The 27,302-nt window shown below is 43.7% G+C and overlaps 1 protein-coding gene across 1 annotated transcript in view; it reads left to right on the top strand.

Annotated features, from left to right (window-relative positions):
- Positions 1–27,302, top strand: part of ush2a (Usher syndrome 2A (autosomal recessive, mild)) — a 458,847-nt gene that overhangs the window by 370,044 nt on the left and 61,501 nt on the right. The window contains 7 exon segments of the mRNA XM_065004287.1: positions 8,435–8,542; positions 9,352–9,535; positions 19,299–19,456; positions 21,318–21,476; positions 22,338–22,500; positions 24,825–25,042; positions 25,139–25,275. Coding sequence (XP_064860359.1) covers positions 8,435–8,542; positions 9,352–9,535; positions 19,299–19,456; positions 21,318–21,476; positions 22,338–22,500; positions 24,825–25,042; positions 25,139–25,275 — 1,127 coding nt within the window.

The raw sequence follows: 27,302 nt of genomic DNA, 5'->3' as shown, positions 1-27,302 counted from the left end.
TTTAAGGTTAGTATTTTAAGGTTAGTATTAAGGTTAGTATTAAGGTTAGTATTTTAAGGTTAGTATTTTAAAGTTAGTATTAAGGTTAGTATTAAGGTTAGTATTTTAAGGTTAGTATTAAGGTTAGTATTAAGGTTAGTATTAAGGTTAGTATTAAGGTTAGTATTAAGGTTAGTATTTTAAGGTTAGTATTTTAAGGTTAGTATTAAGGTTAGTATTAAGGTTAGTATTAAGGTTAGTATTTTAAGGTTAGTATTAAGGTTAGTATTTTAAGGTTAGTATTTTAAGGTTAGTATTAAGGTTAGTATATTAAGGTTAGTATTAAGGTTAGTATTAAGGTTAGTATTAAGGTTAGTATTTTAAGGTTAGTATTAAGGTTAGTATTTTAAGGTTAGTATTAAGGTTAGTATTAAGGTTAGTATTTTAAGGTTAGTATTTTAAGGTTAGTATTTTAAGGTTAGTATTAAGGTTAGTATTAAGGTTAGTATTAGGTTAGTATTAAGGTTAGTATTAAGGTTAGTATTAAGGTTAGTATTAAGGTTAGTATTTTAAGGTTAGTATTAAGGTTAGTATTAAGGTTAGTATTAAGGTTAGTTTTAAGGTTAGTATTTTAAGGTTAGTATTAAGGTTAGTATTTTAAGGTTAGTATTAAGGTTAGTATTAAGGTTAGTATTAAGGTTAGTATTAAGGTTAGTATTAAGGTTAGTATTTTAAGGTTAGTATTAAGGTTAGTATTAAGGTTAGTATTTTAAGGTTAGTATTTTAAGGTTAGTATTAAGGTTAGTATTAAGGTTAGTATTTTAAGGTTAGTATTTTAAGGTTAGTATTAAGGTTAGTATTAAGGTTAGTATTAAGGTTAGTATTTTAAGGTTAGTATTAAGGTTAGTATTAAGGTTAGTATTAAGGTTAGTATTTTAAGGTTAGTATTTTAAGGTTAGTATTAAGGTTAGTATTAAGGTTAGTATTAAGGTTAGTATTAAGGTTAGTATTTTAAGGTTAGTATTAAGGTTAGTATTTTAAGGTTAGTATTAAGGTTAGTATTAAGGTTAGTATTTTAAGGTTAGTATTAAGGTTAGTATTTTAAGGTTAGTATTAAGGTTAGTATTAAGGTTAGTATTAAGGTTAGTATTTTAAGGTTAGTATTAAGGTTAGTATTAAGGTTAGTATTAAGGTTAGTATTTTAAGGTTAGTATTAAGGTTAGTATTAAGGTTAGTATTAAGGTTAGTATTAAGGTTAGTATTAAGGTTAGTATTTTAAGGTTAGTAGGTTAGTATTAAGGTTAGTATTAAGGTTAGTATTAAGGTTAGTATTAAGGTTAGTATTTTAAGGTTAGTATTAAGGTTAGTATTTTAAGGTTAGTATTAAGGTTAGTATTAAGGTTAGTATTTTAAGGTTAGTATTAAGGTTAGTATTAAGGTTAGTATTAAGGTTAGTATTTTAAGGTTAGTATTTTAAGGTTAGTATTAAGGTTAGTATTTTAAGGTTAGTATTAAGGTTAGTAGGTTTATTTTAAGGTTAGTATTAAGGTTAGTATTTTAAGGTTAGTATTAAGGTTAGTATTAAGGTTAGTATTAAGGTTAGTATTTTAAGGTTAGTATTAAGGTTAGTATTAAGGTTAGTATTAAGGTTAGTATTTTAAGGTTAGTATTAAGGTTAGTATTAAGGTTAGTATTAAGGTTAGTATTAAGGTTAGTATTAAGGTTAGTATTTTAAGGTTAGTATTAAGGTTAGTATTAAGGTTAGTATTAAGGTTAGTATTAAGGTTAGTATTTTAAGGTTAGTATTTTAAGGTTAGTATTAAGGTTAGTATTAAGGTTAGTATTTTAAGGTTAGTATTTTAAGGTTAGTATTAAGGTTAGTATTAAGGTTAGTATTAAGGTTAGTATTAAGGTTAGTATTAAGGTTAGTATTAAGGTTAGTATTAAGGTTAGTATTTTAAGGTTAGTATTAAGGTTAGTATTAAGGTTAGTATTTTAAGGTTAGTATTAAGGTTAGTATTTTAAGGTTAGTATTAAGGTTAGTATTAAGGTTAGTATTTTAAGGTTAGTATTAAGGTTAGTATTAAGGTTAGTATTAAGGTTAGTATTAAGGTTAGTATTTTAAGGTTAGTATTTTAAGGTTAGTATTTTAAAGGTTAGTATTAAGGTTAGTATTTTTAAGGTTAGTATTTTAAGGTTAGTAGGTTTTTAAGGTTAGTATTTTAAGGTTAGTATTATTTTAGTAGTATTAAGGTTAGTATTAAGGTTAGTATTAAGGTTAGTATTAAGGTTAGTATTAAGGTTAGTATTAAGGTTAGTATTAAGGTTAGTATTAAGGTTAGTATTAAGGTTAGTATTTTAAGGTTAGTATTAAGGTTAGTATTTTATTTACACGTGTATGAGTATTTGTATTTATTTATTTATTTCACCTTTATTTAACCAGGTAGGCAAGTTGAGAACAAGTTCTCGTTTACAATTGCGACCTGGCAAGTATGAAATACACACTTTTATTATACAATATAGAAATGATCACTGTTGAATTAAGAGAGGAGAAAAAAGTGCCAAATCCCGTGTGAATCGATGATAAGTATTGCTATCAGTGGTGTGTATGAGTTATTGCTCACAATCATATAGATTATATTATTAATCATGTGTTTAATGGGGTGTTTGTAAGAGCATTATTCATGAATTACAATAGAGAACATTCTCTTACATTTCTGCTTCCTCCTCTGAATGCCCCAGCCGCACTGTTTCACATTCAGGTATTTTATATGAAGATGTTTACATTATGCTGGATATTTAGCTTGTATGAAGATATTTCAAGGCCTAGATTGGGATGTAATAAATGAATTGTAACCCTGGAGAAGAGGAAGAGACATGTTGATCAGAAAGTATTCACACGTGTGTAGTATTGTAGTCACAATTTAGAGGATTACATACATAATTCAGTCAACAAAATTAAGGCTATCATTTAAATTAATTTCAATTATGCTATTTGATATACAGGACCTCTAAATATAATGTTAAAAATATATAAGTTAAATAATAGGGCTTAAATGGATATCTGAACAAAATCTTGCCTTCATGCTGACAGAGTGAGATAAATTGAATCTGTAGTTTTAGGGAGACTGCGGTTGCTCCTCTGCCTTTGTGATTTTTCCCACTGCTACCTCGGAACAGGTAGCCTTTGTGATTTTTCCCACTGCTACCTCGGAACAGGTAGCCTTTGTGATTTTTCCCACTGCTACCTCGGAACAGGTAGCCTTTGTGATTTTTCCCACTGCTACCTCGGAACAGGTAGCCTTTGTGATTTTTCCCACTGCTACCTCGGAACAGGTAGCCTTTGTGATTTTTCCCACTGCTACCTCGGAACAGGTAGCCTTTGTGATTTTTCCCACTGCTACCTCGGAACAGGTAGCCTTTGTGTTTGATGAGGTCACAGAGGAAGACTGATGCTGCTAAATGTTGCTGAGACAGATTTAACACAGAGAAAAGGATAAAGAGAGAGAGAGAGAGGGGAAGGGGGATTAGGGGACACTCAGCATTGAGACCCCCACATTCCCTCTCCCCATCCCCCTGTTTGTTCCCTTCCCCTCCCCCCTGGTTTTATCCCAGATTATGCGAGCGGAAGAAGGGCAGAGGGGTGGGGGAGAGGGCGTGTATGTGCGTTTATGTACGTGTGTGTGTATAAACCTGATCTGGTAAAGTACGTTAGGGGTCCTCCCATAATTCTCCAGACAAGACAGACAGACAGACAGACAGACAGACAGACAGACAGACAGACAGAACAGGACATTAAGGAGCTTCCGACAGGAAGTGAACTCTTAATTATTTAGAGGTGTTATCAATGCTGCAGGAAAACATAGTCCCTCTTTCTCTCTCTTTCTGCTCTATCTATACCTCTCTTCCTGCTCCTTTCTGCTATCTGCTCTTCTCGCTCTCCTTCCCACTATCTTTTACTCATTTGATGATATAAACAGAAATATAATGGCTTCAATCCTTCTTTTCTCACTCATTAAAATAGATGTTTTTATTGTATCATATTGTTTACTGTTATTTTGCAGTTAACAGAAGCAAGAAGCCTCTCTTCTCTTTCTGTTCCTCTCTCTCTCTTCGTCTCAGGTATGTGAGGTAAGGGACATGGGGGCCTATAGTGCAGTCATCATGCTCTCAAATTGTCTAATGCAAACAGGGAATGGCAGCTTGTCAATAAAATACTTTTCTACATGTTATTACCGCACACCTCCCCCCTACTGGACACTACAATATGGGTGACAGTTACGGCGTTGTTTCACTTCCTGTTAGCGCGCACTGCAAATGGGCTGGCCAGGACTCCCTGGGCCGCCTGCCTGACTGTTAAAATGAAGGAACTTTTCTCCCTGTATCTTACTTTATTTATTTATTTTAGATGGGACGTCGGCCATCTTTTCAGCAGGGCAACAGTGTCCCCTTGAGGTGTTGTGTGGAAGCCGTTCTAGGAGAGCGGGGATCCAATGGATAGAGTGTGTTTCTATGTGTGTATGTGGGACGGGAGGCACACGCTGGAATGATTTAGTATTTGTCATTAAAAAACAACAGAATGAAGGGTTGCTGCCTGTGTTCAACAGTCATTAATTGAGTCTCAGCTTTGGGACGATAAATGTATGATAAATGAATAGCCGTAGCGATATGAAACATTACACTGATCTTCTTCTGATTTAGACTAGATTTACACCTTCCCACGGCTTGGTTATGTACTTGAGACGGTTTTATTTCCTATCAGTAAATTAAATATGTGTAAAAATGTACTTTTAGATTCATAAACTCCCAACATTGCTGAATGATGTGGTAGAGAGTAATATTTATATTCTTTATGTGTAGTTCACCATCTCCTAGAACTGCTGACACATGGATACAGACAATTGCTCAGAATTGCAAGAAATGGTATCACATTAACATTGTTAACAATGCTAGAATACACACTCTGACACACACAATGCTAGAATACACACTCTGACACACACAATGCTAGAATACACACTCTGACACACACAATGCTAGAATACACACTCTGACACACACAATGCTAGAATACACACTCTGACACACACAATGCTAGAATACACACTCTGACACACACAATGCTAGAATACACACTCTGACACACACAATGCTAGAATACACACTCTGACACACACAATGCTAGAATACACACTCTGACACACACAATGCTAGAATACACACTCTGACACACACAATGCTAGAATACACACTCACTCTGACACACACAATGCTAGAATACACACTCTGACACACACAATGCTTCCATTGTGTAGTGAAGCCTTACCGTTGCCAGTCTGATGCTGTCCCTAGCGTTTAGTATGCTTGACAGAGTTCTTCATTTACATTTACATTTTCAGTCATTTAACCCAAACCCAGCTTTCACCTTATGACACAGTGGAACAGTTTACAATAGTGAACATTGATTCTAAAGAGGTGGGGTTTTGGGATTGACTCCGCTGTCCTGGCGTCGGGAGGAGTTTGTTCCACCATTGTAGAACAGTTTTGACTGGGCTGAACTTCCTAGTGGTAGGGAGGCGAGCAGGCCAGAGGTGGATGAACGCAGTGCCCTGTAGGGGATCAGAGCCTGTACTGAGGTGCCGTTCTCTGTCTGCACCATAGCCACACTGCCTGGCCCTGTGCATACCACACTGCCTGGCCCTGTGGGGACTGTCTGCATACCACACTGCTGCGGCCCAGCAGAACGTTGTGGGAACATTTTAGGGTTGGGTTAAGTAGGAGGGCTGTTCTAGCCTCTGTAGGGACACTGTTCTCTCTGTCTGCATACCACACTGCCTGGCATACCACACCCTGGCCCTGTAGGGACACTGTTCTCTCTGTCTGCATACCACACTGCCTGGCCCTGTAGGGACACTGTTCTCTCTGTCTGCATACCACACTGCCTGGCCCTGTAGGGACACTGTTCTCTCTGTCTGCATACCACACTGCCTGGCCCTGTAGGGACACTGTTCTCTCTGGCACTTCTGCATTTCAACTAGAGATTCTTATTTGATGTGTTTCAGTTGGCTTCTGTTGACTGCAATACAACAGTAAGAAATATGATACAATACAATGTATTTGTATGACTGGAAAAAGACGAATGGAAGAAAGATATTATATTTCTGTTTATATCATCATACCCAATAAATATATCCGTTTTTTTGTCTGCATTTATTCATTTAGTTTGTTTTATCAAGTCATTATTGTAAATAGTTTTTACAGGATATTGCTCCATTTCTAAATTAGCTGGTTATTTTAATATATGCCGTAAAATTATTACCTCAGTTACTTAAATTTAGAATCTAAACATGAATTTAAATTGTAATGTTAATTTGTTAATCACATAATTTTAAAGGCAACAATTTTACACGATCAGATTCAATATTATTAGTCATTCTATTTCAAATGTTCATTTAATTTGTGCTGAATTTGAACATGTTTGGCCCTGACCCTTTTAAAGAGGAAGGCTATAGAGTATATCGAAATGAATCTACAGAACAGAGTGACAGACAGACAAACAGGGATGTACAGCCTGTACATCAATAAATCATCAGGGCTGTGCTATAACGTTAATGCATACAGAGGTATTAGAATTAGAATAGATCACATGTCATTACAGTGTGGTTCCTATCCTGTGTCACCGCTCTTCATTATTGAGTTAAGACATGCATAATTTAACATGGAGCGCTATGGATCCTTCCTCACTCAGATGGAGATGGGAGGCTGCCCAGATCATAGGGCCATGTATACAGGCCACTCTCTCTTTCTCTTCCCATCTCTTCTTTCTGTCTCTCTTTCTCTTCCCATCTCTTCTTTCTGTCTCTGTCTCTCTTCCCATCTCTTCTTTCTGTCTCTCTTTCTCTTCCCATCTCTTCTTTCTGTCTCTCGTTCTCTTCCCATCTCTTCTTTCTGTCTCTCTTCCCATCTCTTCTTTCTGTCTCTCTTCCCATCTCTTCTTTCTATCTCTCTTTCTCTTCCCATCTCTTCTTTCTGTCTCTCTTTATCTTCCCATCTCTTCTTTCTGTCTCTGTCTCTCTTCCCATCTCTTCTTTCTGTCTCTGTCTCTCTTCCCATCTCTCCTTTCTGTCTCTGTCTCATCTCTCCTTTCTGTCTCTGTCTCTCTTCCCATCTCTTCTTTCTGTCTCTCTTTCTCTTCCCATCTCTTCCTTCTGTCTCTGTCTCATCTCTCCTTTCTGTCTCTGTCTCTCTTCTCATCTCTCCTTTCTGTCTCTGTCTCTCTTCCCATCTCTTCTTTCTGTCTCTCTTTCTCTTCCCATCTCTTCCTTCTGTCTCATCTCTCCTTTCTGTCTCTGTCTCTCTTCCCATCTCTTCTTTCTGTCTCTCTTTCTCTTCCCATCTCTTCCTTCTGTCTCTGTCTCATCTCTCCTTTCTGTCTCTGTCTCTCTTCCCATCTCTTCTTTCTGTCTCTCTTTCTCTTCCCATCTCTTCCTTCTGTCTCTGTCTCATCTCTCCTTTCTGTCTCTGTCTCTCTTCCCATCTCTTCTTTCTGTCTCTCTTTCTCTTCCCATCTCTTCTTTCTGTCTTCGTCTCTCTTCCCATCTCTCCTTTCTGTCTCTCTTCCCATCTCTTCTTTCTGTCTCTGTCTCTCTTCCCATCTCTTCTTTCTGTCTCTCTTTCTCTTCCCATCTCTCCTTTCTGTCTCTGTCTCTCTTCCCATCTCTTCTTTCTGTCTCTCTTTCTCTTCCCATCTCTTCTTTCTGTCTCTCTCTCTCTTCCCATCTCTTCTTTCTGTCTCTGTCTCTCTTTCTTCCCATCTCTTCTTTCTGTCTCTCTTCCCATCTCTTCTTTCTGTCTCTCTTCCATCTCTTCTTTCTGTCTCTCTTTCTCTTCCCATCTCTTCTTTCTGTCTCTCTTCCATCTCTTCTTTCTGTCTCTCTTTCTCTTCCCATCTCTTCTTTCTGTCTCTGTCTCTCTTCCCATCTCTTCTTTCTGTCTCTCTTCCCATCTCTTCCTTCTGTCTCTCTTTCTCTTCCCATCTCTTCTTTCTGCCTCTCTTCCCATCTCTTCTTTCTGTCTCTCTTTCTCTTCCCATCTCTTCTTTCTGTCTCTCTTCCCATCTCTTCTTTCTGTCTCTCTTTCTCTTCCCATCTCTTCTTTCTGTCTCTGTCTCTCTTCCATCTCTTCTTTCTGTCTCTCTTTCTCTTCCCATCTCTTCTTTCTGTCTCTGTCTCTCTTCCCATCTCTTCTTTATGTCTCTGTCTCTCCTCCCATCTCTTCTTTCTGCCTCTGTCTCTCTTCCCATCTCTTCTTTATGTCTCTGTCTCTCCTCCCATCTCTTCTTTCTGCCTCATTTCTATCACGCTCTACTCTTCTCTTTCGCCCAAGTAAGTGTCTTTGAACGTGTGTACAGTATAGGTGTGTAAGTCTGTTTGTAACGGTGTGTGTGTTGTTTCAGGTCTGCAGCCTCACTCTGACTACAGCTTTGTGTTGGTGGCCTGTACAGCGGTGGGCTGTGGAGCTAGTCAGCCATCTACAGGACGCACTCTGCAAGATGCTCCCACAGGTACACACACTCACATACACACTCACACACACAACAATAAACATTTTCAGTTTCCATTTTTGTTTGTTTTAGATTTGTCAATGTTACATCATAAAACATTCTCTCTCTCTCTCTTTACCCCTCTCTCTCTCTCTCTCTTTACCCCTCTCCCTCTCTCTCTCTCTCTCCCTCTCTCTCTCTCTCTCTCTCTCTCTCTCTCTTTACCCCTCTCTCTCTCTCCCTCTCTCTTTACCCCTCTCTCTCTCTCTCTCTCTTTACCCCTCTCTCTCTCTCTCTTTACCCCTCTCTCTCTCTCTCTCTTTACCCCCTCTCTGTCTCTTTACCCCTCTCTCCCTCTCTCTTTACCCCTCTCTCTCTCTCCCTCTCTCTTTACCTCTCTCTCTCTCCCTCTCTCTTTACCTCTCTCTCTCTCTCTCTCTTTACCCCCTCTCTCTCTCTCTCTCTCTTTACCCCTCTCTCTCTCTTTACCCCCTCTCTCTCTCTTTACCCCTCTCCCTCTCTCTTTACCCCTCTCTCTCTCTTTACCCCTCTCTCTCTCTTTACTCTCTCTCTCTCTCTCTCTTTACTCTCTCTCTCTCTCTCTTTACCCCTCTCTCTCTCTTTACCCCTCTCTCTCTCTACCCCTCTCTCTCTCTTTCTCTCTCTCCCCTTCTCCCCTCTCTCTCTCTCTCTCTCTCACTCTCTCCACTCTCTCTCCTTCTCTCTCTATATATATCTCCCCCCCTCTCTCTACCTCTCTACGCCTCTCTCTCTCTTTCTTTCTTTCTCCCCCCCCCTCTCTCTCCTTCTCTCCCTCTCCCTGTGTCTAGGAGTGTGGTCCAGCCCTAGACATGTGGTGGTAAACTCTACAGCAGTAGAGCTGTACTGGGACCAGCCCTTACAGCCTAACGGACATGTGGCCAGCTACCGTCTACTCCGAGACGGTTTGACTGTGTTCGCTGGAGACAGCCAGGATAACAACTACACGGACACACAACTGCAGCCCAACACCAGGTATTGGACCACACACATCTACACATTTACGCATACACACACACACACACACACACACACACATCTATACCTCAGGTATAGCAACTACACAAACCTAACAACTCATGAACCCCCTAACCATGACTGACTAAAGCCAACTTCTTCCTCCCATGTCCATTCCCATCTAACCACCAAAGCAGATAAAAGCTACTGACTAGGGTTATCTCTGTTGTATTGTTGTGTCTTAGTAATACACAAAAACACTGTAGAGCTCCAATCCAGCTGAAAGTATATGGATATGAATGTCCTCCACTGTGATGTCTGCTCAGTGTGTCAGGATGCCCTCCACTATGATGCCTGCTCAGTGTGTCAGGATGCCCTCCACTATGATGTCTGCTCAGTGTGTCAGGATGCCCTCCACTATGATGTCTGCTCTGTGTCAGGATGCCCTCCACTATGATGCCTGCTCAGTGTTTCAGGATGCCCTCCACTATGATGTCTGCTCTGTGTCAGGATGCCCTCTACTGTGATGTCTGCTCAGTGTGTCAGGATGCCCTCCACTATGATGTCTGCTCAGTGTATCAGGATTCCCTCTACTATGATGTCTGCTCAGTGTATCAGGATGCCCTCCACTATGATGTCTGCTCTGTGTCAGGATGCCCTCCACTATGATGTCTGCTCAGTGTGTCAGGATGCCCTCCACTATGATGTCTGCTCAGTGTATCAGGATGCCCTCTACTATGATGTCTGCTCAGTGTATCAGGATGCCCTCCACTATGATGTCTGCTCTGTATCAGGATGCCCTCCACTATGATGTCTGCTCTGTATCAGGATGCCCTCCACTGTGATGTCTGCTCTGTGTCAGGATGCCCTCCACTATGATGTCTGCTCTGTGTCAGGATGCCCTCCACTATGATGTCTGCTCTGTGTCAGGATGCCCTCCACTATGATGTCTGCTCAGTGTGTCAGGATGCCCTCCACTATGATGTCTGCTCTGTGTGTCAGGATGCCCTCCACTATGATGTCTGCTCAGTGTGTCAGGATGCCCTCCACTATGATGTCTGCTCAGTGTATCAGGATGCCCTCCACTATGATGTCTGCTCTGTGTCAGGATGCCCTCCACTATGATGTCTGCTCTGTGTCAGGATGTCCTCCACTATGATGCCTGCTCAGTGTGTCAGGATGCCCTCCACTATGATGTCTGCTCTGTGTCAGGATGTCCTCCACTATGATGCCTGCTCAGTGTGTCAGGATGCCCTCCACTATGATGTCTGCTCTGTGTGTCAGGATGCCCTCCACTATGATGTCTGCTCTGTGTCAGGATGCCCTCTACTGTGATGTCTGCTCTGTGTATCAGGATGCCCTCCACTATGATGTCTGCTCTGTGTATCAGGATGCCCTCCACTATGATGTCTGCTCAGTGTGTCAGGATGCCCTCCACTATGATGTCTGCTCTGTGTCAGGATGCCCTCCACTATGATGTCTGATCAGTGTGTCAGGATGCCCTCCACTATGATGTCTGCTCAGTGTATCAGGATGCCCTCCACTATGATGTCTGATCAGTGTGTCAGGATGCCCTCCACTATGATGTCTGCTCAGTGTGTCAGGATGTCCTCCACTATGATGTCTGCTCAGTGTGTCAGGATGCCCTCCACTGTGATGTCTGCTCAGTGTGTCAGGATGCCCTCCACTATGATGCCTGCTCAGTGTGTCAGGATGCCCTCCACTATGATGTCTGCTCAGTGTGTCAGGATGCCCTCCACTGTGATGTCTGCTCTGTGTGTCAGGATGCCCTCCACTATGATGTCTGCTCAGTGTGTCATGATGCCCTCCACTATGATGTCTGCTCAGTGTATCAGGATGCCCTCCACTATGATGTCTGCTCTGTATCAGGATGCCCTCCACTGTGATGTCTGCTCTGTGTCAGGATGCCCTCCACTATGATGTCTGCTCAGTGTATCAGGATGTCCTCCACTATGATGTCTGCTCTGTGTCAGGATGTCCTCCACTATGATGTCTGCTCTGTGTGTCAGGATGCCCTCCACTATGATGTCTGCTCTGTGTCAGGATGCCCTCCACTATGATGTCTGCTCTGTGTATCAGGATGCCCTCCACTATGATGTCTGCTCTGTGTATCAGGATGCCCTCCACTGTGATGTCTGCCCAGTGTGTCAGGATGCCGTCCACTGTGATGTCTGCTCTGTGTGTCAGGATGCCCTCTACTGTGATGTCTGCTCAGTGTGTCAGGATGCTCTCCACTATGATGTCTGCTCAGTGTGTCAGGATGCCCTCCACTATGATGTCTGCTCAGTGTGTCAGGATGCCCTCCACTATGATGTCTGCTCAGTGTGTCAGGATGCCCTCCACTATGATGTCTGCTCTGTGTCAGGATGCCCTCCACTATGATGTCTGCTCAGTGTATCAGGATGCCCTCCACTATGATGTCTGCTCAGTGTGTCAGGATGCCCTCCACTATGATGTCTGCTCAGTGTGTCAGGATGCCCTCCACTATGATGTCTGCTCAGTGTGTCAGGATGCCCTCCACTGTGATGTCTGCTCAGTGTGTCAGGATGCCCTCCACTATGATGCCTGCTCAGTGTGTCAGGATGCCCTCCACTATGATGTCTGCTCAGTGTGTCAGGATGCCCTCCACTATGATGTCTGCTCAGTGTGTCAGGATGCCCTCCACTGTGATGTCTGCTCAGTGTGTCAGGATGCCCTCCACTATGATGCCTGCTCTGTGTGTCAGGATGCCCTCCACTGTGATGTCTGCTCAGTGTGTCAGGATGCCCTCCACTATGATGTCTGCTCTGTATCAGGATGCCCTCCACTGTGATGTCTGCTCTGTGTCAGGATGCCCTCCACTATGATGTCTGCTCAGTGTATCAGGATGCCCTCCACTATGATGTCTGCTCTGTGTCAGGATGCCCTCCACTATGATGTCTGCTCTGTGTCAGGATGCCCTCCACTATGATGTCTGCTCAGTGTATCAGGATGCCCTCCACTATGATGTCTGCTCTGTGTCAGGATGCCCTCCACTATGATGTCTGCTCAGTGTGTCATGATGCCCTCCACTATGATGTCTGCTCAGTGTATCAGGATGCCCTCCACTATGATGTCTGCTCTGTATCAGGATGCCCTCCACTGTGATGTCTGCTCTGTGTCAGGATGCCCTCCACTATGATGTCTGCTCAGTGTATCAGGATGCCCTCCACTATGATGTCTGCTCTGTGTCAGGATGCCCTCCACTATGATGTCTGCTCAGTGTATCAGGATGCCCTCCACTATGATGTCTGCTCTGTGTCAGGATGCCCTCCACTATGATGTCTGCTCTGTGTCAGGATGCCCTCCACTATGATGTCTGCTCTGTGTCAGGATGTCCTCCACTATGATGCCTGCTCAGTGTGTCAGGATGCCCTCCACTATGATGTCTGCTCTGTGTCAGGATGTCCTCCACTATGATGTCTGCTCTGTGTCAGGATGTCCTCCACTATGATGTCTGCTCTGTGTGTCAGGATGCCCTCCACTATGATGTCTGCTCTGTGTATCAGGATGCCCTCCACTGTGATGTCTGCTCTGTGTGTCAGGATGCCCTCCACTATGATGTCTGCTCTGTGTATCAGGATGCCCTCTACTGTGATGTCTGCTCTGTGTATCAGGATGCCCTCCACTATGATGTCTGCTCTGTGTATCAGGATGCCCTCCACTATGATGTCTGCTCTGTGTATCAGGATGCCCTCCACTGTGATGTCTGCTCTGTGTATCAGGATGCCCTCCACTATGATGTCTGCTCTGTGTCAGGATGCCCTCTACTGTGATGTCTGCTCAGTGTGTCAGGATGCCCTCCACTGTGATGTCTGCTCAGTGTGTCAGGATGCCCTCCACTGTGATGTCTGCTCTGTGTGTCAGGATGCCCTCTACTGTGATGTCTGCTCAGTGTGTCAGAATGCCCTCCACTATGATGTCTGCTCAGTGTGTCAGGATGCCCTCCACTATGATGTCTGCTCAGTGTGTCAGGATGCCCTCCACTGTGATGTCTGCTCAGTGTGTCAGGATGCCCTCCACTATGATGTCTGCTCAGTGTGTCAGGATGCCTCTACCACTATGATGTCTGCTCAGTGTATCAGGATGCCCTCCACTATGATGTCTGCTCTGTGCGTCAGGGTCATGCTAATAAAGCCTATCCTATCAGTCCAGCCATGTTATTCTCTCTCTCTCTCTCTCTCTCTTGCACGCTCACTCATTCTATCTGTCTTTGTCTCAGGTCTCACCTATGTTTGTGTAATTGAATGATTCAATATTTGACTGCTGTGTGACAGATGAGGCAGGCATGATCAAACACACAACACACTGCCAGGCTCAATCTGATAATTTCTCACACTTTTATTTATTCATTTATTTGTATTCAAGCTTCATTAATCAATGTTAGTCTTAGTGAGATTGCATGTGGTTCAGTTTAAAGACACTAACAGGAAACGTATAGTGAGACCTTGCATCATTCTTAGTTTCATTATGGAGCTGGAGATCAGTCTGAGTTTAGTTCAAATTCTGTTTCATTATGGAGCTGGAGATCAGTCTGAGTTTAGTTCAAATTCTGTTTCATTATGGAGCTGGAGATCAGTCTGAGTTTAGTTCAAATTCTGTTTCATTATGGAGCTGGAGATCAGTCTGAGTTTAGTTCAAATTCTGTTTCATTATGGAGCTGGAGATCAGTCTGAGCTCTGAGTTCAGTTAAATTTAGTTTCTTTGTGGAGCTGGAGATCAGTCTGAGTTGAGTTAAATTTAGTTGAATTGAAATGACATTAACTGTCACGTTGCTCTCCAATGTATTCGTTATTTTGCCCTGTCTGAGAGCTCTTATCTGGAGTTGACATTGACTAGATGACGAGGAGAACTGTATAGACAGGCAAATACAACTGAAGGCGAAGTGGCTATGTGTTCAGTACCTACTGTATGGGAGAATACACACATCTCACAATAATGCCACAGCGAAAGATCAGTCAAGGGTTTATGTTTGCAAGAACAGTTGTGTATTTGACATATTTTTCCTCCTCCTATCCTCTCCTCCCCCCCTCTTATCCTCTTCCCCATCCCTCATCCCTCTGTTTGTTGACCTCCCATCCTTTGGGAGAAGAGACATGTGTGACTAAATGTTTTCCTAACTCCTGATAACACACACACACACACTTTGTAATTCCAGATAACCTGCAAGGAGGCATTCCTGTCCCAACCCCTCTCCCCTTTTCTAAAATGTTCCCATTCCCCCTCTCTTCTCTTCCTCTTTCCCTCTCTCCCTTTCTTCTCTTGATTTAGCCGTGCACCGTGCGTGCGTGTTTGTGTAAAGTGGTCTGCTCGATGGTCATTGATTATTTATGACAATGTTGATTAGCTGTCACTTACCTCACCAGAGAAGGAAGTGTCTGTGATGACTGAGGTATTAACCTCTCCCCCCAGTCAGGCCCCTCGGGAACTCACACACATATACACTCACACATTTCACTTTACCAATATCGTTGGAAAAGTGCTGCTTTCTCCCTGAACTGTGCTACTATAAACTCTCTCTATATTTACTGTCTCCCTCCCTCTCTCTCTCGCTCTCCCTCCTCTCTCTCGCTCTCTCTCTCTCTCTCTCTCTCCTCTCTCTCCTCTCTCTCTCTCTCTCTCTCTCTCTCCCCCTCCTCTCTCTCTCTCTCCCTCCTCTCTCTCTCTCTCTCTCTCTCTCTCTCTCTCCTCCTCTCTCTCTCTCTCCCTCCCCCTCTCTCTCTCTTGCTCTCCCTCCTCTCTCTCTCTCTCCCTCCTCTCTCTCTCTCTCTCCCTCTCTCTCGCTCTCCCTCCTCTCTCTCTCTCTCTCTTTCCCTCTCTCTCTCTCTCTCTCTCTCTCTCTTTCCTCTCTCTCTCTCCCCCTTCTCCCCTCATCTCTTTCCCTCTCTCTCTCTCTCTCTCTCTCTCTCTCTCTCTCTCTCCCTCTCTCTCTCTCTCCCTCTCTTTCTCTCTCTCTCCCCCTTCTCCCCTCATCTCTCTCTCTCTCTCTCTCTATTTCTCTCTCCTCTCTTTCTCCCTCTCTCTCTCCCTCTATCTCTCTCTCTCTCTCTCTCTCTCTCTCTCTCCCTCTCTCTCTCTCCCCCTTCTCCCCCGCATCTCTCTCTCTCTCTATCTCTCTCTCTCTCTCTCTCTCTCTCTCTCTCTCTCTCTCTCTCTCTCTCCTCCCTCCTCTCTGTGTGATATTATTGCAGTATCTATATGAAACATGTGACTGAGTGGTCTAACCCTCTACGTAACTGGTAATGGGCCTGTTTAAAGCTGCCTGGAACAATAGCTACAGTTATTAATGTGTGTGTGTGGACTTTATAGAGAATTAAAGGCTTTCAATGTTAAATGTATCCCACTTACACAGCTTATGTATGCCTGAACACCCACGACCCTCCGCCTTTTAAAGGCTAATATGTCTTCTGATGTCATGAATGTGTGTGTGTGTGAGGCTTTGGAGGGCCTTCTCTAAGTGCGTCACATTATTACAGGCACGCACAGTCATATGCAGGAAATTAGGATAGTCTTTATGGTGTGGATATAAGGGGGCAGCTGGTGAATAGTCCTTTCAGGGGTACGCATTTAACTAGACGTGTATGGCAGCGTGTTCCAGTTCCCGCCAATATCCAGCAACTTCTCACAGCCATTGAAGTGGAGTGAGACAACATTCCACAGGTCACAATCAACCTGCTGATCAAAAGATGTGTCACGCTGCATGAGGCAAATGGTGGTCACACCAGATACTGACTGGTTTTCTGATCCACGCACCTTCTTATTTTTGTGACCAACAGATGCATATTGGTATTCCCAGTCATGTGAAATCCATAGATTAGGGCCTCATTTCCTCATATGAACTGTAACTCAGTAAAAACCTTTCAAATTGTTTCATGTTGCGTTTATATTCTTATTCGGTGTATATACACTGTGTACAAAACATTAAGAACACCTGCTCTTTCCATCACACTGACCAGGTGAAAGCCATGATCCCCTATTGATGTCACTTGTTAAATCCACTTCAATCTGTGTACATGAAGAAGAGGAGACTGGTTCAAGAATGATTTTTAAGCCTTAAGACAATTGAGACATGGATTGTGTATACAGTGGGGAGAACAAGTATTTGATACACTGCTGATTTTGCAGGTTTTCCTATGTACAAAGCATGTAGAGGTCTGTAATTTTTATCAGAGGTACGCTTCAACTGTGAGAGACAGAATATAAAACAAAAATCCAGAAAATCACATTGTATTATTTTTAAGTAATTCATTTGCATTTTATTGCATGACATAAGTATTTGATCACCTACCAACCAGTAAGAATTCCGGCTCTCACATACCTGTTAGTTTTTCATTAAGAATCAGTCCTGTTCTCCACTCATTACCTGTATTAACTGCACCTGTTTGAACTCGTTACTTGTATAAAAGACACCTGTCCACACACTCAATCAAACAGACTCCAACCTCTCCACAATGGCCAAGACCAGAGAGCTGTGTAAGGACATCAGGGATAAAATTGTAGACCTGCACAAGGCTGGGATGGGCTACAGGACAATAGGCAAGCAGCTTGGTGAGAAGGCAACAACTGTTGGCGCAATTATTAGAAAATGGAAGAAGTTCAAGATGGCGGTCAATCACCCTAGGTCTGGGGCTCCATGCAAGATCTCACCTCGTGGGGCATCAATGATCATGAGGAAGGTGAGGGATCAGCTCAGAACTACACGGTAGGACCTGGTCAATGACCTGAAGAGAGCTGGGACCACAGTCTCAAAGAAAACCATTAGTAACATACTACGCCATCATGGATTAAATCCTGCAGCGCACGCAAGGTCCCCCTGCTCAAGCCAGCGCATGTCCAGGCCCGTCTGACCATCTGGATGATCCAGAGGAGGAACGGGAGAAGGTCATGTGTTCTGATGAGACAAAAATAGAGCTTTTTGGTCTAAACTCCACTCGCCGTGTTTGGAGGAAGAAGAAGGATGAGTACAACCCCAAGAACACCATCCCAACCGTGAAGCATGGAGGTGGAAACATCATTCTTTGGGAATGCTTTTCTGCAAAGGGTGCAGGACGACTGCACCGTATTGAGGGGAGGATGGATGGGGCCATGTATCGCAAGATCTAGGCCAACAACCTCCTTCCCTCAGTAAGAGCATTGAAGATGGGTTGTGGCTGGGTCTTCCAGCATGGCAACTAAGGAGTGGCTCCGTAAGAAGCATCTCAAGGTCCTGGAGTGGCCTAGCCAGTCTCCAGACCTGAACCCAATAGAACATCTTTGGAGGGAGCTAAAAGTCCGTATTGCCCAATGACAGCCCCGAAACCTGAAGGATCTGGATACGGTCTGTATGGAGGAGGGGGCCAAAATCCCTGCTGCAGTGTGTGCAAACCTGGTTGTTAAGGTTTTCTTCCGGTGAAGGAGAGGCGGACCAAAATGCAGCGTGGTTATTTCGATACATGTTTAATAACAGATAAACACGAACAAAACAATAAAAGTAACGTGAAAACCTAAACAACCTATTCTGGTGCAAACTAACACAGAGACAGGAACAATCACCCACGAAACACTCAAAGAATATGGCTGCCTCAATATGGTTCCCAATCAGAGACAACGATAACCACCTGCCTCTGATTGAGAACCACTCCAGGCAACCATAGACTTTTCTAGACAACCCCACTAACCACAATCCCATTTACCTACAAAAACCCCAAGTCAAAACACACCACATAAATAACCCATGTCACACCCTGGCCTGACCAAAGTAATAAAGAAAACACAAAATACTAAGACCAGGGCGTGACACTGGTCAAGAACTACAGGAAACGTATGATCTCTGTAATTGCAAACAAAGGTTTCTGTACCAAATATTAAGTTACTTGTGTCATGCAATGAAATGCAAATTAATTACTCTAAAATCATACAATGTGATTTTATGGATTTTTGATTCCGTCTCTCACAGTTGAACTGTACCTATGATAAAAATGACAGACCTCTACATGCTTTGTAAGTAGGAAAACCTGCAAATCGGCAGTGTATCAAATACTTGTTCTCCCCACTGTATGTGCCATTCATAGGGGGGTAAAATGGCAAGACAAAAGATTTTAGTGCCTTTGAACAGGGTATTATAGTAGGTGCCAGGAACACCCGTTTGTGTGAAGAACCACAACACTGCAAGGTTTTTCACACTCAACAGTTTCCAATGTGTATCAAGAATGGTCCACCACCCAAAGGACATCCAGCCAACTTGACACAACTGTGGGAAGCATTGAAGTCAACATAGGCCAGCATCCCTGTGGAACGCATTCCACTCTTTGTAGAGTCCATGCCCCAACGAATTGAGGCTGTTCTGAGGGCAAAATGGAAGGTGTCCTTAATGTTTTGTTCACTCATTTTACAGTATATAATATATAATCTGACGAAAAAATGTGTTGGACCGCTTCTCTGTGGCTATGTCTGTCTGTGTGTCTGTGTGTCTGTGTCTCTGTGTGTGTCTCTGTGTTCTCCCATTGTGTAACACTACAGACTCTCTCCCTTCCTCCCCCTCAGGTATGTGTATGTGTTGGACCGCTTCTCTGTGGCTATGTCTGTATGTGTGTCTGTGTGTCTGTGTCTCTGTGTGTGTCTCTGTGTTCTCCCATCGTGTAACACTACAGACTCTCTCCCTTCCTCCCCCTCAGGTATGTGTCTGTGTGTCTGTGTCTCTGTGTGTGTCTCTGTGTTCTCGCATTGGGGAACACTACAGACTCTCTCCCTTCCTCCCCCTCAGGTATGTGTATGTGTTGGAGGCCAGTACCGGGGGCGGTAGTGGTTTGAGTAACAGGTACGTCGTCCAGACACCAGTCTCCTCCCCTCTGGGAGTCCCGCCCCCTCATAACGTCACCGTGTTTGGCCCCCGCTCTCTCTTCGTCTCCTGGACACCCCCAGGTCAGTGACTACCCCCCTCTCTGTCTACTCGCTCCTCCCCTTATCTGGTTGTCCAAATATGTGTTTCAGCCAGGTCACTGGCATGTTGGTTCATTGTCATGCCATATACGACTGGCATGACAGCAATAGTCAGGAGTTGGCTGAAGTACATATTATCTGGACTGGAGTCAGGCTTCCCTCACCTATGATGTGGGAAAGACTTCCCTAATGCAGTGGTCCACCAATGGGTAGTGGCTCGGGTCCTGTAGGCTCATATACGCTTTATGTAACATGGCTATGACAAAAGAAATGTGACCCAACCTCTCAATAAGGCTGTTTGTGACCTCGGTCTCATGTCCCTAATCCACTAGTCTCTGCCTCCGCACACACACACACACACACAGACACACAATTTGTTCATATTCCCATCAGAGGTACCTTTCCATAATTCACACCAACTATAGGCAGATAGGTCATTCAACATTCATGAGTTCCAGGATGCATTGAGAATGGCCTGATTATCTTAACAAATGAAACATTTAAATTATTCACCTTTCCTCATAGCTTTCTCCCTCTACAGATGTAGCCTTCTGCTGAGACACACACACACACACACACCTTGCCCGTATTAGTACTTTGATCTGTGCCAGGCTGCCTCAGAGGTTCAATGGGAGCTCTCCTTAAGTTCTATTATTTATAACTAATCAGCAGCGTTACACTTCCCCACTTTCAACTCCACACAGAGCCTGATCAGGGGTAATGGTAGCCACAGCAGCCAGGAGAGACCCTTCAGTAGCGATCTGTCACACACACACACACATTACCCCCCCTCCACACACACACACACACATTACCCCCGCACATAATTACCCCTCCTCCCACACACACACACACACACACATTACCCCCGCACATATTTACCCCTCCTCCACACACACACACATACACGCACATGCTTAAACGCACGCAAATAATCACACATGCACGTACAGACACACACACACACTCCAAACCCTGGGTCCAGCAGCCTAACCAAGCGTGAGAGATCAGGCAATACTTCCCCTCTTTTAGAATCAACCTGTAATGACTCTAGAATAGCCTGCCTATGGATATGTCTGTGTGCTATTTCAGGCCCCTCTCATAGTAAACACACATAATGAGAAGATAATATTTATAGATGGATTACTTCAGGCAGACAATCATAGTCAAAGCCCGCATACACACACATCCAAACAGTCACAGATGCACACACATACATAGACGTATTGAGGATCCTTATAAAGAATAGGTACACAGAGGGTGATGCATCCTGCCCTGACCTCCCATATCTCCTCCCACCTCTCTGCATACAGACAGTTATGTCTTGGTCCTGACTGTTCATTGTCTCTCTGTGCACATCAATACCAGTCTCTCTGTGATGCACTGTCCCCTTGACCATCTGAACATGTTCAGATCCTACTAAATTACCCACAATGCCGTAGTAAATCCAGCACGTGGGAGCGTCCGTGGCCAAAGGCAGGATAAATCAGAGAGCATTGATCAATGGAACAGAACCAGCACACCCTGGTTTATTAGTCTCCCATCGCACAAACTGTATTTTGCATGTAGGGCCTTTCTAATAGAGAACCACATCTCAATATTTATCTGTGAGTTACTTTGCTAGCTAGCCACATTGCATTCAAAACACAGGAGAGATGTCATGGGAATACAAAGTAAGAATGCTCTCTCTCGTTCTCTCTCACATTCTCTCCCTCTCTCGCTCTCATTCTCTCTCTCATCCTCTGTCACGTTCTCTCTCTCTCTCCCCCTCGCTCTATCTCTCATTCTCTCTCTCACTCACTCTCTCTCTCTCTCTCTCGTTTTCTCACTCTCCCTCTCTCAGGTGTGTTCAACACGAGTCTTCCTCTATACTACAACATCCTGTTGAATCCAGGAAGTGCCAGGTCTGTGATGCGTACGGTGGGACGGGAACAGTACCTCAGTGTGTCTGGGTTAGACCCCTACACCAGGTACCACATCAGAGTCCAGGCCTGCCAAGCCGGTATGGACTGGGAATGACCAATGACAGACTACCTTGAGAGACAGTGTTTAATACTTAATTATGCGTAGTTAACTCATCTTATCAAGTATTTAGAACACAAACTTGGTAATTCTGTCTTCTTTGTTCCCCCCCCTCCCTCTCTCCATTTCTCTCCATGTCTCTCCATTTCTCTCCATTTCTCTGCATGTCTCTCCATGTCTCTCCATGTCTCTGCATGTCTCTCCATGTCTCTGCATGTCTTCCCATTTCTCTCCATGTCTCTGCATGTCTCCCCATTTCTCTCCATGTCTCTCAATGTCTCTCCATGTCTCTGCATGTATCTCCATTTCTCTCCATGTCTCTCCATGTCTCTGCATGTCTTTCCGTGTCTCTCCATGTCTCTCCATGTCTCTCAATGTCTCTCCATGTCTCTGCATGTCTCTCCACGTCTCTCCATTTCTCTCCATGTCTCTCCATGTCTTTCCGTGTCTCTCCATGTCTCTCCATGTCTCTCTATTTCTCTCCATGTCTCTCCATTTCTCTCCATGTCTCTGCATGTCTCTCCATGTCTCTCCATGTCTCTGCATGTCTTTCCATGTCTCTCCATGTCTCTCCATTTCTCTCCATGTCTCTCCATGTCTCTCCATTTCTCTCCATGTCTCTCCATGTCTCTCCATGTCTCTGCATGTCTTTCCATGTCTCTCCATGTCTCTCCAAGTCTCTGCATGTCTCTCCATGTCTCTCCATTTCTCTCCATGTCTCTGCATGTCTCTCCATGTCTCTGCATGTCTCTCCATGTCTCTCCATGTCTCTGCATGTCTCTCCATGTCTCTCCATGTCACTCCCTTTCTCTCCATTTCTCTCCATGTCTCTCCATGTCAGATGGGTGTGGGTTGGGTGAGGGGGTATATGTGCGTACCTCTGAGGCCCCTCCAGAGGATATGGACCCCCCCACAGTGACAGCAGCAGGAGCCACAGTCATCCAGGTCTGCTGGAACCCTCCCCACAAGCCCAATGGAGTCATCACCTCATACTTCATACACAGGTAATAACCATTCATACGCAGGTAATAACCATTTCTACAAAGGTAATAACCATTCATACAAAGGTAATAACTATTCATACAGAGGCAATAACCATTCATACAAAGGTAATAACTATTCATACACAGGTAATAACATTCATACACAGCTAGTAACCATTCATACACAGGTAATAACATTCACACACAGGTAATAACCATTCATACACAGCTAGTAACCATTCATACACAGGTAATAACATTCATACACAGCTAGTAACCATTCATACACAGGTAATAACATTCACACACAGGTAATAACATTCACACACAGGTAATAACATTCACACACAGGTAGTAACCATTCACACACAGGTAATAACATTCACACACAGGTAATAACATTCATACACAGCTAGTAACCATTCATACACAGGTAGTAACCATTCATACACAGCTAGTAACCATTCATACACAGGTAATAACATTCATACACAGCTAGTAACCATTCATACACAGGTAATAACCATTCACACACAGGTAATAACATTCATACACAGGTAATAACATTCATAAACAGCTAGTAACCATTCATACACAGGTAGTAACCATTCATACACAGCTAGTAACCATTCATACACAGGTAATAACATTCATACACAGCTAGTAACCATTCATACACAGGTAATAACCATTCACACACAGGTAATAACATTCATACACAGCTAGTAACCATTCATACACAGGTAGTAACCATTCACACACAGGTAATAACATTCATACACAGGTAATAACATTCATACACAGCTAGTAACCATTCAAACACAGGTAATACCATCATGGGGCGGTAGGGTAGCCTAGTGGTTAGAGTGTTGGACTAGTAACCGGAAGGTTGCAAGTTCAAATCCCCGAGCTGACAAGGTACAAATCTGTCGTTCTGCCCCTGAACAGTCAGTTAACCCACTGTTCCTAGGCCGTCATTGAAAATAAGAATTTGTTCTTAACTGACTTGCCTAGTTAAATCAAATAAATTGTTAAAAAAATAGTAATAACATCATCATGCACCTCTTAGTTTACTAGGTAATTCAGATTAAGACTTTCTAATCTGCTTTGTATGTGTGTTGGTGTGTGTCGTGTTTGTGTTTAGTCCGCCTGGAATACATACACTACAGTGCAAAAGTTTGGGGTCACTTGTCCTTGTTTATGAAAGAAAAGCACATTGGTCCATTAAAATAACATCAAATTGATCAGAAATACTGTGTAGACATTGTTAATGTTGTAAATGACTATTGTAGCTGGAAACGGCTGATTTTTAATGGAATATCTACATAGGCGTACAGAGGCCCAGTATCAGCAACCATCACTCCTGTGTTCCAATGGCACGTTGTGTTAGCTAATACAAGTTTGTCATCAATTTTATGTTATTCTAATGGACAAAAAATGTGATTTTCTTTCTAAAACAAGGACATTTCTAATTGACCCCAATCTTTTAAACGGTAGTGTATGTGTATGTTTAGTCTGCATTTGTGTGTATCGACTACCCACTGTGCTAGTTTTTCATCTGCCTGGTGTGTGTGTGTTGTGTGCGTGCACCCATGTGTCTGCCTGGTGTGTGTGTGTTGTGTGCGTGCACCCATGTGTCTGCCTGTGTGTGTGCATGTGTGTGTGTGTTTGTCTGCCTGTGTTTGCCTGTGGTCAAGGTCAAGTGTGTGTTGTTGACCAGTGGTATCTGTATGCAGGGTCAGAGAGTATCTAAGCCTTGATAAGTCCTGTGGAAACATCATTAGCATATAGGCTGAGGGAAGAATCCTAACTTCACATCCACACAAGGAGTCAGACTTTGGTATACCAAAATTGGAGTTACTCAAATTCAGTAGGAGAAGTTAATCCCAGAGGAAGGAATACAGTTGAGCATTCAGATCATGCTTAGCATGACCAAACACACACTGTCTGACTCTCTCACTTAATACAGTATGTATAGGGGGGCTTGCTATAGACTTTGGGGACTTCAGTGCATCTGTGATTCTGAGATCCAGAGGTTTCTAATGGAGACACACAGTTGGAGGAAGTGGTAGAGGGGTGTTTTGAGCTATGTCATCAAGTCCAGCTGTAGTTTAGATGTACATTGTGAACCAAAACACACGTGCGCAATGTTGTTTTGATGCAGTTGGAATGATTAGAGACTACCATCCTCTTGCCCCTTTTCGCTTCTTCTCTCCTCTTTTCATTGCCATCTTTTAACCCTTCTCCAATTGCTCTCTATTTCTCTCTCAAGTTGTAACTACGGCTTAGAGATGAACCTCAGGGTTAGTTAGCGTAACTCACTTGCTCTTCCTGTTTCCTGCCAGGCGACCAATGGGGACGCAGGAGGAGCTGTTGGTGTTTATCTGGTCCAATGGGCCGCTAGATTTTATCGACGCCAGCGACGCCCTCCAGCCCTTCAGACAATACCAGTACAGTGTACATGCCCACAACTCCCGCGGCTCTGCTCGCAGCCAATGGGCTTCAGCTGTCACCATGGAGGCGGGTCCAGAGGACATTGCTCCTCCTATTGTCACACCGACGAGTGAGTGAGAGATGAAATAGAGGGAGGGAAGAAAAGGTGACGTTTGACTTCCTATGTTATTCTTACTGTGTGTAATATCTGTTTGTGTGTTGGCAGGTGCATATTCAGTACAGTTGAACTGGACACAGCCTGGACAACCCAATGGAAGGATTTCACAGTATCGCCTGGTGTACAGAAAACAGCCCACAGACCCCACACTTAACACCTCTACTATTATTGCGTTGACAGTACCGGTAAGACAAGACACGATATGCATGTGTGTCTGTATTATCATTGCGTGCATGTGTTGGTCACAGCCTGTGGTGCTGGTGTCATCTGTTTGCCAGTGAAGGGACCTGCAGGCACACACACACAGTCAGGGGCTCCTGTCCTTCAGGGCCCTTCCCACAATCCTCCACCTCCACGCCAAGTCTGCTCCAACGCTCCCACATGGAGAATACCTCTAAATGTGCCTTTCATAAACACAGACACACACACACACAGCCAGGGCTCCTGTCCTCCAGGGCCCTTCCCACAATCCTCCACCTCCACGCCAAGTCTGCTCCAACGCTCCCACATGGAGAATACCTCTAAATGTGCCATTCATAAACACACACAAACACACACACACACACACACACAAACAACACACACACACACACACACACACACACACACACACACACACAAACACAAACACAAACACACACACACACACACACACACACACACACACACACACACAGATCCTCCCTTGCTGCCTGTCAGCCAGTCTAAATGTAACCTGGCAGCTCAGTAAACAGCCTGACATCAGTAGATCGCCATGCCAACGCCTCTCAGTGATAGCATCCCCTCAGCACACCACGCCACCGCTCAAAGCTCTGTGTGTGTGTGTCAACCTACAGTATATACCATCACTTTCACCAAGATGCCATTGTCATGGATTGTCATTGATCACATGTCGCTTTACATGTTGTCACATGTTATTACATTAACTTCACATAAGATCACATGAAAACGTGTTTTTGGAACAATTCACATGTTCACATGTGGAATTCATGTGTTTTTTTCTTAATGGAAGAGAGAGAGGATGAGAAAGAGAGAGAGCGAGAACAATGGAAAAGGGTGGAGTATATAGATATCTAGCTGCTTTAAACATCCTGTTTTCTCGCCCTCTGACCTTTGTGTTGTCAGTCATAATTAATACAGAATGTAAATACAGACCTTTCACCTCATTGATATGGAGTGTGTGTGTGTGTGTGTGTGTGTGTGTGTGTGTGTGTGTGTGTGTGTGTGTGTGTGTGTGTGTTTCATTGATGTGGAGCGGCCAGAATGCCGCCACGGTCATTTGTGACAATGGGTGTGTGAAGTCAGTCTCAGTCGCTCACTGAGAAAAAAAAGAAAGAACAAAAGAGACACAAAAATAGACACAAGACTGTGTTAATCCTCTGAGCTAAAGCCAAGGCATTAGTGCCAGGAGCTAAGACAAGTCTTCAGGCAAGGTTACAAATCACACTAATGTTTTTGAATGTTCATGAAATCATCTCTGTTCCACTGGTGTGTGTGCTACAGACCCTGGTTCGATTCCAGGCTGTATCACAACCAGCCGGGATTGGGAGTCCCATAAGGCGGCGCACAATTGGCCCAGCGTCATTAGGGTTTGGCCGGGGTAGGCCGTCATTGTAAATTATAATTTGTTCTTAACTGACTTGCCTAGTTAAATAAAGGTTAAATAAAAATAAAAATAAATGTCTGTGTGTGAGGCCGCAGATGGGTCTTTTGGCTGGGGGCCGGGTTTGGGAGGTTGGGATCGTAGCTCTCTACCTCTGGCCTTATGCTATCACACCTGTTTCTCTGTGGACTCCACACTCTGCTGTCTATTGATCTTACTGTAGACAACTGTTCACTAATCACAAGTTGATTCTCTACTCCGTATTTGTTTTCTTTGTTCTCTTCTCTCTCTAACATTTTCTCACTCCTCCTCTCCTCCTCTCTCCTCCTCCTCCTCCTCTCTCCCTCTCTCCATCTCTCCCTCTCTCTCCATCTCTCTCTTCCTCTCTCCTCCTCTCTCTACCTCTCTCCTCCTCTCTCCATCTCTCTCTTCCTCTCTCCATCTCTCTCTTCCTCTCTCCATCTCTCTCTTCCTCTCTCCATATCTCTCCTCTTTCTCCATCTCTCTCCTCCTCTCTCCCTCTCTCTCATCTCTCTCCTCCTCTCTCCCTCTCTCTCCATCTCTCTCCAACTCTCTCTTCCTCTCTCAATCTCTCTCCTCCTCTCCCAT

This window comes from Oncorhynchus nerka, linkage group LG18, assembly GCF_034236695.1.
Source record: "Oncorhynchus nerka isolate Pitt River linkage group LG18, Oner_Uvic_2.0, whole genome shotgun sequence".
In the NCBI taxonomy this organism is placed as follows: Eukaryota; Metazoa; Chordata; class Actinopteri; order Salmoniformes; family Salmonidae; genus Oncorhynchus; species Oncorhynchus nerka.
The sequence above is the reverse complement of the archived record's forward strand: the minus strand, read 5'-3'. Positions and strand labels throughout refer to the sequence as shown.